The sequence below is a fragment of the Macadamia integrifolia genome, chromosome 14, assembly GCF_013358625.1.
Source record: "Macadamia integrifolia cultivar HAES 741 chromosome 14, SCU_Mint_v3, whole genome shotgun sequence".
Taxonomy (NCBI): domain Eukaryota; kingdom Viridiplantae; phylum Streptophyta; class Magnoliopsida; order Proteales; family Proteaceae; genus Macadamia; species Macadamia integrifolia.
Genome location: NC_056570.1, coordinates 1,407,468 through 1,420,181, shown reverse-complemented (window position 1 = coordinate 1,420,181; position 12,714 = coordinate 1,407,468). Strand labels below are relative to the sequence as shown.

The window sequence follows — 12,714 nt, the reverse complement described above, 5'->3', positions numbered from 1 at the left end:
AAAAAAAAAAAAAAAAAAAAAAGACAATCAAAGTTGAGGTAGTGTAGTATTCCATACATGATATAAAATTGTTCTTCGAGTCTTAGGTCCAACATATTCTTCAAGATACTCCTGCACATCCAGCACAATGTGAAAAATGCTTATCGCTTATTATGTTCATACTAATGAGCATATAGTGATAGATGAAAGTGTTTGCAAATGGGTAAACCAACAATATGCAAACAAGTTTCCCAAGTTAGGACATAAATATAACTAACAGATGACTGATTTCATACTAGACTTCGAGACGAATTTTTCCAGGCTTCAACAGCTTTTACTGCATGATCTGATTCACCTTAATATTCAGGCTGAGTAGTGTCAGAAGCTCAAACAAATTTTGATAGTTATGAAGAAAATTCAGTAAGCAAGAAAAGGTAATGGAAACTTATTTCCAACACAATATTTACATTAAATATCAAGGCTACCCAAAGAATCAACTACATCAATTGCCCCAGTAAAGATTTTCTGCCTATAAAAATAATCTTAATCCTAAAATCATCCATATTTTGGCCTATTATGTCACAGGGAACATTTTTTTCTATTTTTAGGTCTTTTCTGTCTCATGATCCCCTTGATTTGAATCTAACTCATGGCATCCAGTGCTTACTGAACAGATAAACAGTTTGTGCAAATTAAATGGTACCACACCAAAAGAAGAGGGTGATCTACGTAAATTATAGATCACCTTCTATTAAGGTTCATGCAGCCCCAGGTGTTGGGTCTGCTCTCGGGTACCTGTTTAGTAATGGCAAAAATTAATTTTCACTATCCCTCAAAGCATGGAGCTGTTTAACCATCTGTCCAGGATCCGTAGTAGCTTGGAAGAAACAATATTTAATTCTCGTAGAGAATAGAAACTGTTTGATCGTGTATTGTAATATATAGCTGTTTCTTGGTGGAACGTTTGTTGGTAGTTCTGCTCTAGTAAGGGAACTTCTGAATTAGATGCAAAAACACTCATTGGAAGCTCAACCGTTGTATGAATGAAGTTCTATTTTCCTTATTATAGATTGTCGTTATAAGCCTATGACTGATTTGTAGTGGTGCGTCAGGTTGACAGCCGACACTTATTATAATTAGCCATAACCTGTCAATCTTTTTGCATGGATCCTTGCGCTCGTCCTTGCTTGGAATCTCCATGTAGTCAACCCCATTAAGTTGGGATAAGGTTTTGGATGTTGTTTGTTGTTGATCTACATGAATTATAGATGGTCATTCCCTCATAGAGGTAGATAGTGTAGAAATCGTGCCTTTTTGGTGGGCTTTTGACTAACTGGAAGAAGATAAATAGTCCAATTTTGAGAAGGAAACTGCTTCTTATGCAGTGAAAGACAAGGACAATGGCCAATCTACATTTTTGGTCTTGATACTGAAGGACTTGACACCAATGATGGAAAATCTTTTGGGGACACACAAATGGACAGAATTCACAGCCTTATGTTTTTATGTGGCCCATGATTGTCTGAGCCCAAAAATACATCCATAGTCTTCACCACTGCCTCTGTTCCCCCCCCCCCTCTTAATGCAACACTTGTCTGGAAAAAAGAAGGAATGATATCGAAACAACTTCATCACATTACAGAGGAAAGAACAAGAAAATGCAATAATTTAATTTTTGTAGGATATTTTCCAATTCCCTTGAGTTCTACTTAGCAGTTGCATGAAGTGGAAAATGAATTTTTGTTAAACCTTAAATTTATTTATAGCTCATTATCCCATACAATACCAAATTAAGGTAAACGTTAATGTCAATTTCTTGAAATGGATATAAAATTGTTCTCTCTCAAACTGACTTTGGTTCCTTCTCTGTTCTCCTTGTTTTTTTTTTTTTTTTGTTCTTCTAGGAGGGGTATAGGCTTGGGTTAAGGCATTTTTGAGATTTCAATTCTATCTTTATTGAATGAATCAGCTAATTATCAAGATCAAAGAGAAACAAAAAAACTTGAGCCAAGCTTTGCACCATGTCAAGGTGGAAAATGATGGCTTTGGACATTTTGGGTTTTCTCCTCACCATTTTAAAAGGGGCCTCCCAACTTCCATGTGATTTAGTGTGTTGGCAGCATGACGGTTGCTGTACCAGATTACTTCCCCAAAAGAAATGAAGAGGATGGCTGTTTCATTTAAAAGCCATTTGCCAATAATTTATCAGTAAGCAAGACCAGTAGAAAAAGCAAAATGGAACAACATTTCACCTTTGTGTAATGGGTGTCTAAGTCAACAGATGCCCTCTGCTCAGGAGTCTTTGCCCTTAGAAAACGGATAGCAATGGATATTGTTTTTCGATCAAGCTGCAGAATTAGAAAACAAAAGGATTATACTTGCAAAGAAATAAGTACAATTCCTCTATCCAAGATGGTGTTGCCTTATTCTCCCCCTCCCCACCCCCAGGTAGGCAAGGGAAATCAATAATAGGTTTGATACCTTACATTTGTAGGTAAACATATTAGTTCTTGTAGTGTATTTTCTCCCATTTGCATACTGGTACTGAGTTCATATATCTACTAGGTGTTCATTTTCGCAGGATAAAAATGACGGAAGGAAAAGTAGCAAAAATCATGCTTTTCCAATTTCTCCGTCCTGTCTGCACTGCATAAATTTTGAACTAATATTGTTTACTTAACAAATGAACACTGATCTTTACTTGATCTGTAGTGACTATCAAAGCAAATAATGACCCTTTAAACACCCCCCCACCCCCCGCGGAGTGAGAGTGCCAGTCATTCCAATGTCAGAAGAAGAAATACTCATGTGAGACGAACCAGAAGTTCTGAAAATAAATTTTCACCCAAGCAAAGGCATTTTGAAATGAAACAGCAACAAATAAAAACAATGCATAAAGACAGAGAATGCCTCCCAGAAGCAGCACAAATTTGGACAGGAAAAAAAAAAAAAACTGCACAAACACTTATCTAAGTCCATAACAATAGATGCTATAGTCACTTAGATGTTGGATACGTGATTGGTGGAATAAATAGGAGAACTGTAGAAAGATGATGGATATGTAATCTCGAAATAGCTGGAATTAGTACATAGGGATTTGTAAGTTGAGTTGATTGGATTACATAAGTTTCATCAACTTAGCGAGAGAACATAAATGATTCCCAGTGCACATTTAATATAATAGATTGGAATATTGGCATAGCATAAAGCTTATAACCGTAGTTTAGTGATCACAAAAGGATGAGAAAAAGAAGGGTAGACTAGTGTCTGGTGGCACTGAATCCAGTGAGAATAGAATCCACCACTTTATAATCGACTAGGACTGAAATCTGTGTAAGTGGGAAAATGGAATTAAATGCTGCATATATCTTCAAGAAGGAAAAATAGATTATAAGTATACCTTAGGAAAACATTCAAAACCTCCGCCGGTTGCATTAAGTAATGCCAAAGACAATACCCTATCAGGCACCATTGCAGCCAACTTGCAAGCTATCATAGCCCCTGTATTATAACAAGACAAAGTTTAACACACCAAAAGAATATCTGGAACTAAATAAACTATGCTCAGCTCAATCAAATATAAAAATGGGGACATCAAAGTACAATAGGGCCTCCAAGCTTACCCATAGAATGCCCAAAGACATGAGCTTTTTTCCAACCCAAACGATCCAATAGAGCTATGGCATCCCTTGCCATGATTGTTGTTCTGCCAACCCAGCAGATGAATCCATATCAATCTCCACAACTCATGCAATCTTAGAATCAATACATTTATTAAGAAATATACAAAAGAATCAACTTCTATTCTCTCTCTCTCTCTCTCTCACACACACACACACATACATGTTAGGGGTGTTAAAGGATTTGAATTGAATTAAAAACTCAACCAGTCATCTTTCTTTCATTCATTATGGGCTTACCAATTTGTCAATTAAAATCAATTTAGCAAACGACACCAATCAGAAAATACACCCATGAAAAGAGGAGGAAAATAACAAAACAGAAAGAAATATAACAAAACAGAAAGAAATAATTTTACAGAAGCGGAACGTACGTATATTCAGATCTCTTGGTGGGAACAGAGCTCTGACCCATCCCACGGTTATCAAAAGAACATACTTCAATCCCCTCATTGTCATCACCATCAAAACCCTCTTCTGGATCATTCATTTTTGGTGAACTGCTCTTCGATCCAGCATCATTGGGCGTGTCAACACCCGTGAGGCCCTTAATTTGAGGACCCCAAGAATCATGGGTTCCCGCCAAACCTAATCATAATTTTAACAAATAAATCTCACTGACCCAGAAAATTGAAATGCAGTTAATTAAAAAGAACGAGCAAAGGATAAGAAACAGAGAGAGAGAGAGAGAGAACCAGTGATGAGAAGGACTTTGATTGTCCCATGGCCATAGGTTCTATAGAAAATCTTAATTCCATTACTTCCTCCTCCTCCTTCCTGGTATTTGCTGACATCACAGAACGGCATGGATTTATGAATTGAGCAGAGAGAAAGCGGAGGGGGGGGGGGGAGAGAGAATCTGAGAAGAACAGATTATGTTTTGTTCAAAAAAGAAGAGAAAAAGAAGAAAAGAGAAACATAGAGTCAATTCTATTGATTACTAGAGAGAGAAGTTGATTTTCGATAGGAATTGTGAACTGGGTTCTCGTTAGGTGAGTGCTTGTGGGTGTTTCAAAGGGCGGGAGAGAGAAATGGACTGAAACCCACGTGACAGATAACTTGTGGTTGTCAGGTGTGACGCCACATCAGACGGGTTCTACGGTTAGGGTGGCTCAGTCAAACCATTATAACTCTTCTTATCAGATTCTCTGAGAAGACTCTCATAACTCATCCATGAGAGAGAGAGCAGTAATGGGCAGTAATGGTTGGATCATTTCTTCCAGAAACAGTAATCCATGTCTGAACAAGAGGGGCTCACCATCACCTTTTTTGCTTTCTCTTTCAACCATCCTTTTTAACCTTTGTAGAATTGAGAATCTCCCACCATACAATAATCACGGCATGAAAAACGATATTGTTCAATTAAGAAACCCACAGTTTTTTTTTTGGGTAGTGAGAGAAAGAGACACCAACGTAGTGAAATTTAAGAAACATTCTCATTGTCGGCATATGGAATTTTTTTTTTTTCCATAGATTATAAAAGGGGTCCAATCATATGTACATGGCGGGTGCTTCGGCCCTTTGAGCCTCAAAAAAAAAAAAAAAAGATAGAAATAATATTATTTTCTCTCTCTATCTCTCTCTCAGGTTGATGTTGATGCGTGTCAATCTCTCCACCTCTTCTTTGGAGAGTTGAAAGATTCTAGAACAAAGCCCACATGCAGGTATTTTAGTTTTTTATGACCAGGGTTTATTATTTGATAGTAACTTACTCTTTCTTTTGAGTTTTGGTCGAATGGAGAAGACCAAAGACCCTTGGTTTTTTTACCCCCAAAAAGAGAAGGAAAAAGTGAGCAATGGACAGTTCCTATTCAGTGCACGAGCCTCCTGTTATTGTGTGGTTCAGGGAAGATTATAATGTATGCTGTAAGGTTTAGAAAGGATCATAATGTACATAATTTTTATCCTTATTTAATAGAGAAGTTGTTTCTCAACTCAAAATCATAATTATTAAGTCGCAATGGAACTATCTTACTGTTGTGCTGGGACCCATCCTCTTCTTCGGTTGAAATATGTAATTTGGGAAAAAGATCTACGCCAAGTTGCATAGCCCCTGTACCTAGACCAAGTTTCAAAAACTCGTACTTTGGTTTCGTTTCAATAATATTTGAAAGTGACATATCGATTGAAATAGTGTTTTTCATCTGTGAGTTTAGTTTGACCATTTAGGGAGAAATAGAAGAAATTTTCGACTGAAATGATCAAAATTTTGACCAAAAAAAAAAGTATTTTTGTGAACTGAAATTAGCAAACTTTTTACCAAAATTATATTACTTCTGGTTTCATCTCAAGCATATTGAAACTTTTGTTGACATGGCCAAATAAAGGGGCAAAATGATGGGCCTACCCCTTGTAAAATGCAATCCCACACCTATTGATGCCCCGACACTTGCTCTCAATGGCCCCACATTGCTCTAGGGGTCACACACTTGACATCGATCCCCAACCCATATAATTCAAAGGGCATAGTCTAAGTACAAGGATGACACATCATACAACAGTTTGCATGGTCATATAAACTTCTTTCATCCACTCACAAGGAACAACTGGATTCATCCTAAAGAAGAAAAAGATTTATGGAAGCAGAAAAACACATGTCAACACCTAATCATACGTGAAGTATACACATGCAAGTAGGTGATCTATGTTCAGGACGCCTACCCACCAATATGATCATACATGAAGACCAATACTAACATAGAAAGTCTAAAAATCCTGTTCACTTCCCTCAAAGAAATTCTTTCGGAAAACATTCTTAGCCCTACAGAAACTCTCTTGACCTCAAAACTCTTCTGATTGTGAGACCTTAAACTGAATTATATGATGATGGAATATGGCATTGCAGTGTCTATGAGACTGTATCTGATATAAAATGGTATGACTAGTATGGGTCTAATGGTGAGAATGGTATTTCAGACATTGGCGTCATTGTGGATTAGTCAAAAACACTGATAAAAAGAGCATACCAGGGCACAAAGCTCCTACTACTGCAGGATCTAGGAGGGGCAAATGTACACAACCTTACCGCCTACTTCGCAAAGAAACTGTTTCCATGTTTCGAACCTTGACTAACATGCTGCAATAGTGCAACTTAACCGTTGCGCAATAGTATGGATTGGTCAAAAACACTGATAATGACCTTAATTGTTCTTCTTTCCTCAAGAGACTGGTTTCTCATCTTCCACTCTTCATTTTCTGCTGTTTTCTTCTCTCCTTTTTCCCTAGACCACCAACTTAATTTAAAGGTACAAAACACCCAAAGTAGATGTTTAACTCCCAAAGAAGCAAAGCCTCTCAAAATTTGATTGATTTATTTATCCCCCTCCTACATGCACAGGACAATCAGGTACAGTGCAATCAAAACAGAGTTGCCTTAAAAAAATTTCCTTCCATGATAGATTGACTAAAAATATAAGCAAAAACAAAAAAGCAATGGCACGAAAACACATTTTTATTGACCAATTAGAATAGTCTCCCAAGGCCTATTATACAGCTTCAACAGCAACAATGTCCAGAGGGAAGTTGTGAACATTACATTCATGTATTACTTCCAAACCAAAGTTAGCACAGTTGATAAAATCAGCCCAAGTGTTTAATTACACGACCTTCATTTGACAGATCAATATTTTGAATTGAAAATTTACATGGTATCAGAGCTGGTTTCTATCATGCCTGGAAACACCTCTGTCTTCATATACCTGGGAACACTTCCACTAAACAGATTGAAGCTGAGAAACAATCCAAAGAAGATAGATGAGACCTTCCTCCAAAATAAGTTCACCATAATATATACAAATGTACATCTCATCACATGTACACCAGATTACATTTGCAGAAAACCATTTTACACAAAGGAATGTAAACAGTACATATAAATAAAAGATATGAAACACTACCCACTTCCCACATTCCTCCATAAAATCTTCATACTAATCGAAAATTTCCTGTCTGCAGAATCCATTTACCTGGTTTTGAAATTTAATGTTGCATATTCATTTTCTTCTAGATTGCAGGTAGTAACCATCCCATGGTCCAGCCAAGGAGCAAACCAGCACTAGCAAGACCCAAACCCAATGCAAAAGCAACAGCATACTTACTGATATGACCTTTCGGCGCACCTCGTTTCCGCTCCACAGCTTTATGCCGACGCTTCTTCAGTTGCCTACCTCTGTATGGCATCCATGGTAGGACCACTGGAAAGAGAGTGGAGATTGGTTGGTCGTTTTTCTTAAGCTGAAGGTAAAAGCTCTCCAGTTGCAATAGTTGGAACCACTGCTTATACGCGAATAAGTGTGAGGCTTGTCTGAAAAAGAGCTTGATGATGTGTTCCTTCTCGATGAATGCCTGCTTGGCTGCCTCCTCAGCTTCCCTCGCCCGCGTTTGGGAATGGCAGAGTGCTTCCAACAGTTGAGCCTTACTTGGATCACTTTTAGAGAGGTGGCAAGGTTCTGTCAATTCTTCATTGGTTCTATTGTGGCCATTGGAGCTGCTGGAGTGATCACAGATGCCAAAATTTAAGCTTCTGAATAACATCATTTAACATAACTATCCATGCTTAATGCTTGTAAAATGACTACACTATGCACTTTTTCATACTGGACTAGGCTTTTTTAATTTAAGAGGGAACCTGGGAGTCAAGTTTCCTAATTGGTTGAGTTTCATAGAGTTGAGCTTCCCATGAATCTAGTTGGTTGATTATCACCAGAGTTCTAACAGTCTCTTTCTGCCCCAACTTCACAGCTCCCCACAACCCCCTCCCCCAACCACCCCGCCACCCCCCCCCAAAAAAAAAAAAAGAGGACAAAAAGAAGCCAGTAAATATTCTTATACTGGACTTTAATAGTTCCCTAGGTGCTGACATGATGCTTACTAAATGCTGCAGCCCATCATGCAGAGCCAGGGTCCCATCTTCACAGTGGGTAACACTTCTCTACATAGGTGCACATGGGTGTTGCCACTCATTTAACGTGCATGGCCACAGCATTTTTCTTAGATTTCTTTACTCCCCCAAAATAATAAAAGATAAATTAAAACTTTAGCAAGCTATCAAGAATTTTGATTTGGCCTAATACTAAAGTCTCGAGTAAGATTGGAAGTTGGCCAACAAGTCCACAAGCATGAAGGTAAAAAACAAGACCCCACTATGGATATGGTATGTTGGACTAATAAAATATATCATTAAATGAAAATGCTTAATAGAACTAGTATAAATTTTTGGACAGGTTTGTTAAACAAAAAGTTGTGCAGATTTTTTGCTTAGAGGTGTTATTTTCTGAAAATCCTGAAACTAAAGATTCTTAAATTAACATGATCCTTATCAGTGGCGGATCCGAATAGGAATAGGACCTTATGCTGATATTGAGAATTTGAAGCCCAATTAGATGCCGGACTGTACTTCAAATCTGACTTCAAGTATGATCAGGTCAATGAAGGTACCAGAACTGGAAAAGTGTTCAAACCCTCTTAATTGAGTGTGGATAGTACACTCCAAGAGAGGCTAGATTGGAGATAGGGGTGATGGGAGAAACATGATTGCTAAACCTTGAATTTGCTTAGTTTTTCACAAAATAAAAGCCAGCAGATCAACAAATAGAGAAAATTTCAAATGAATAACAAACACAAGTTTCGTTTGGGAAAACCAATTCTATAAAACCACGAAAGTTATATCCAATTACTACAATAAAACACCAATAGAATATTAATCTTTAATCCTATGCAAATAAATCAAAGCATAATTAACATTTCTTTATCCCGACAAGGAGATTCCAGGATATTCGGCCTATAAAAGTAGCATAGACCCTCAAGCCCTGGAGTTTGTTTGCTATTGAAATTCACTAATGCACTACTGAAATTCATTAATGATCCCAATAATAACAATTTGGTCCAAGCCTCCAAAGCAGGTAACAGAAGTTGTTCTGCAGCAGTTTGGTATGAATTTTTGCTTGTATGAATGGCAAAGCAGGCATGGAGACGAATACTTGTATCTAAACCAACTAGGACTATCTGAACTATAAAAACGAAATGAATACATTAGAAAAGAGAGTAATAAGAAATAACAGTCTAAATCAATACCTGAAAAGTCTTTCTGAACCATAGATTGAATGGCCTGATTCACAATATTCAACTTGATTTCCACCAGCACTTCCTGGAGTGTGACTATCTTGTGAATAATCACTTAGGTTGGAGAGACCAGTGTTTACCTTCCGATCTAAAGATGATGAGAAAATGCTTCCACGGTCAAAACTGTCAAGACAAGTAAATGGGCCTCGGCTAACATGCATCATCTGAGGCCGAGGAAGATCACAATTTTCAATATGCTCCAGTGATTTTAGTGCAACCAAAGAAGCTAAATCGTCTTTATCTACATTGCGCCACCATGGCTCAGTCTTCTCAGCTCTCATCCAAGGGGACTCTGAGTCAGAGCAAAGCTTCTTGGATGGCCTTGAGAATAAGCTAGGATCCAAGCCATCTAAACCCTCATTTCCATACCAGTTCCCCTCTTTGTCCTTGTGCTCAAATTGGCCCTGTGTTTTGTTAATGTTCAGAGTCTTTAGCTGGTGCATTTTGGATTCTGTATCATGCATACAGGTGGTAGGCACTTGACCCAGTGAGTCCAAATAAGATTCAGAATTTTTGTCACTATTAACGTGGACAAAGTCATCTTCACTGAATGGGTCGCTCTCACCAAGTTTGGAGGTCTTGTTTACCTCCCCAGCTCTTAACACTTCCAGTTCAGCCTCCAAAGCATTCAACTGCTCATACGTGAAATCCTTCTGGTATGCATAGTTGGGTTGCAACTGAGGCCACCATTTTGTGTCAGGTGGTAGATTAGAATTTGAGGGATTCCAGTTAAGAGGCACGAAACCTGCTGAGGGATGATCTTGCTCATTTGGAAAATCACCAGGTCCCATACCAGACTCTGGTTTGGAAGATGATGATGATGGGCAGCAAGCTAACTTTGGGGCTCTCTTGGCATCTTCTTGGACAAAACAGCGGTTAGCCATGCGCTGCCAAGCAGCCCTTGCTTCTGCTGCAGCCATCAGTCTCTTACTCCTGGTTACACTTCACTGTGGTATAGGAAGAATTGTTAGGAGGCATATGGTTCAACAAATCTTTAAATGCACATAAGGTTGAACTAACAGGAGTAATTTTAGCATTGTACACAACAACAACAACAAGAAAGCCTTATCCCAACTTAATGGGGTCGGAAATACATATGATTGTTTGTAATTTAGCATTGTACATTGAAGAAAAATCATCTTCATTATTTACAGGAAAAAGAACTGCAGAAAAAAAATATTTGAAATTGAAATTAATATTTCGATTGAGTTCTCGGAAGCCTCTTAGAATCTACAAACAATCATATGTTCTGAAACATTGGACATGAAGGAATACAGCGCAATAATTTATATCATTCAAAACTGCCAACATATCAGCTTGATTCCAACAAATTGCAGCTCCAAGAATGATCCTCTAAATTGACCTGAAATTATGGTTTTAATGTCTTTTCCCTCTACAGTAAAGCTCTGAAATTCTTTCTCCTCAGCAAATTAAAATTTTCCCCCTTTTATATAGAGAATAGGTTATAACTTCTTTGGTTTCTTCTTCTGATCCAAAATCTATTACTTGTACTGGACTACAAATCTTGGCAGAATCAGGAAAAATGAACCCTTTTCATGTGAAGTGCAAAGTTGGCACTCAGTAAATTCATTTGAAGTATGTGCAAGTCAGTGTCTCAGCCTAGAAAATTTGGCTACAACAGTAACTACATACAGGTCACAAGTGTTTTTTTGATAGAAATAGCACTATTCATTAAGGCGTGAGAAACACAAGGCATCCACATTACAAAGGGTGGACAGACAAAGAGTGGAAGCAGGCCAAGATGTCCTACACGCCAAGGACACAGCCCCTAGCCAGAGAGTCATAATGTGGTGACATGAACATGATCTGAAATAGAAAGATAAAAGCTTTACATCATCCAAAATAGGAGCTCTCTCTAAGTAGGGAGTGGGGTTGCCGAGGGACAGAAAAGAATGAGCTACTTGCAGTCGAATTCAACTGCTAAGCCATCGATGCCCTCTGAGATTCCTTCTAGCGTTCCAGCTCTGACAGTGAAGGCCACCCCTTGGAGGGCAGAATAAAAGATGCCGGCTCTGAGAAAGCCGAGATTGGAGCCCCTCTGTTGTCGCGAATGATACATCCTAAAATTCCCTGATTTGCTTTCAAAGAGGCATCTGAGTTAAACTTATGAAAAGCAGGGGCTGCAAGGGACCAATGCGCTTGCTGCTGAGGAGAAGAAGAGTCAGCCAAAGCAGCTGGAGAGTGAGGAGTCGTGGGAGTGGGGCTGAGAACTTCGGTGAAGTCTGAGAACTCCTTTTCAGCTTTCTGGATGACTTCGAGTGGCAACCAGAATCTGCCATTGAAAATGAGATCGTTCTGGGCAAGCAATAAATTCCAGATTATGAAAGATGCGAAACCTGCCTCCTCCTGGTTTATTTTTTTACCTTTGGTTGAGAAATATATCCAACAATTAATAACCTCTGAGAGATGCACAACATTGTTAGGAGGGATGAAGGAGAGAGGTCACAAGTGTGAAGTGTCACAATTCATGAAGGACAAACAATCTAAAACATGTGCAAAACAATGTCCTTTGAAAACAGAAGCTAATGAGTTGTTTGTCCATTTCCAATAGAGCATGCCATATTTACTTTCTTCTCTAGATTCTTGTTGTTGATCTTCTTCTCTTCCCAAATAAGCAAAGAAAGATTTTTTTCCCTCTCCCAAAGTAGAAAGGAAAGGAGGGATGCCGGTCAGACATGGGACTGCATAGAGGGGAACAGAGGAACACCTAGCTTTTCTTGCCACAGAGGCTTTGGTGAAGGGCTGGGGGCTGCCCACAGGCCACACTGTCTTTATATGTTCTACAACCATGAAAATGTCATAAAGCATAAGAAGTCCTTAACTTTCACTTTCGTCTGCTTATCATCTCCTCCTTCACTGCTGCCCTTCCACCTTCAACAGTTGAACCCCCAGGCCCCAGTAAAAAAAAAAAAAA

General features: G+C 38.5%; 2 protein-coding genes across 10 annotated transcripts in view; both read right to left on the bottom strand.

Annotated features, from left to right (window-relative positions):
• Position 1: 1 nt before the first annotated feature.
• Positions 2 to 4,918, bottom strand: LOC122061282 (putative aminoacrylate hydrolase RutD). 8 transcript variants are annotated; one of them, XR_006134615.1, is made up of 7 exons: positions 4,355 to 4,916; positions 4,034 to 4,247; positions 3,603 to 3,685; positions 3,380 to 3,480; positions 2,232 to 2,327; positions 2,051 to 2,150; positions 44 to 334 (listed from the first exon to the last, which is right to left on the bottom strand). XR_006134615.1 is itself a non-coding variant. In XM_042624507.1 (7 exons), the coding sequence occupies exons 1-6, from the start codon at positions 4,464 to 4,466 to the stop codon at positions 314 to 316; spliced, it is 627 nt and encodes a 208-aa protein (XP_042480441.1). In that variant the 5' UTR covers positions 4,467 to 4,916; the 3' UTR covers positions 75 to 111; positions 276 to 313. The 8 variants fall into 8 exon arrangements, 4 of the variants coding, with proteins under 4 accessions (XP_042480438.1, XP_042480439.1, XP_042480440.1 ...); XR_006134616.1 differs by having other exon boundaries at positions 58 to 111; XR_006134614.1 differs by having other exon boundaries at positions 68 to 111; positions 276 to 334; positions 2,051 to 2,327; positions 4,355 to 4,918.
• A 2,174-nt stretch (positions 4,919 to 7,092) lies between these two features.
• LOC122061888 overlaps positions 7,093 to 12,714 on the bottom strand; it is a 7,556-nt gene continuing 1,934 nt past the window's right edge. The window contains exons 2-3 of one of the 2 annotated variants that reach the window (XM_042625416.1): positions 9,732 to 10,726; positions 7,093 to 8,148 (exon numbers count right to left, since the gene is read on the bottom strand). In XM_042625416.1, the coding sequence (XP_042481350.1) occupies positions 7,662 to 8,148; positions 9,732 to 10,699 (1,455 nt within the window). In that variant the 5' untranslated portion in view covers positions 10,700 to 10,726 and the 3' untranslated portion in view covers positions 7,093 to 7,661. The remainder of the gene's footprint in view (positions 8,149 to 9,731; positions 10,727 to 12,714) is intronic. The other variant, XM_042625417.1, reaches the window with a different exon arrangement.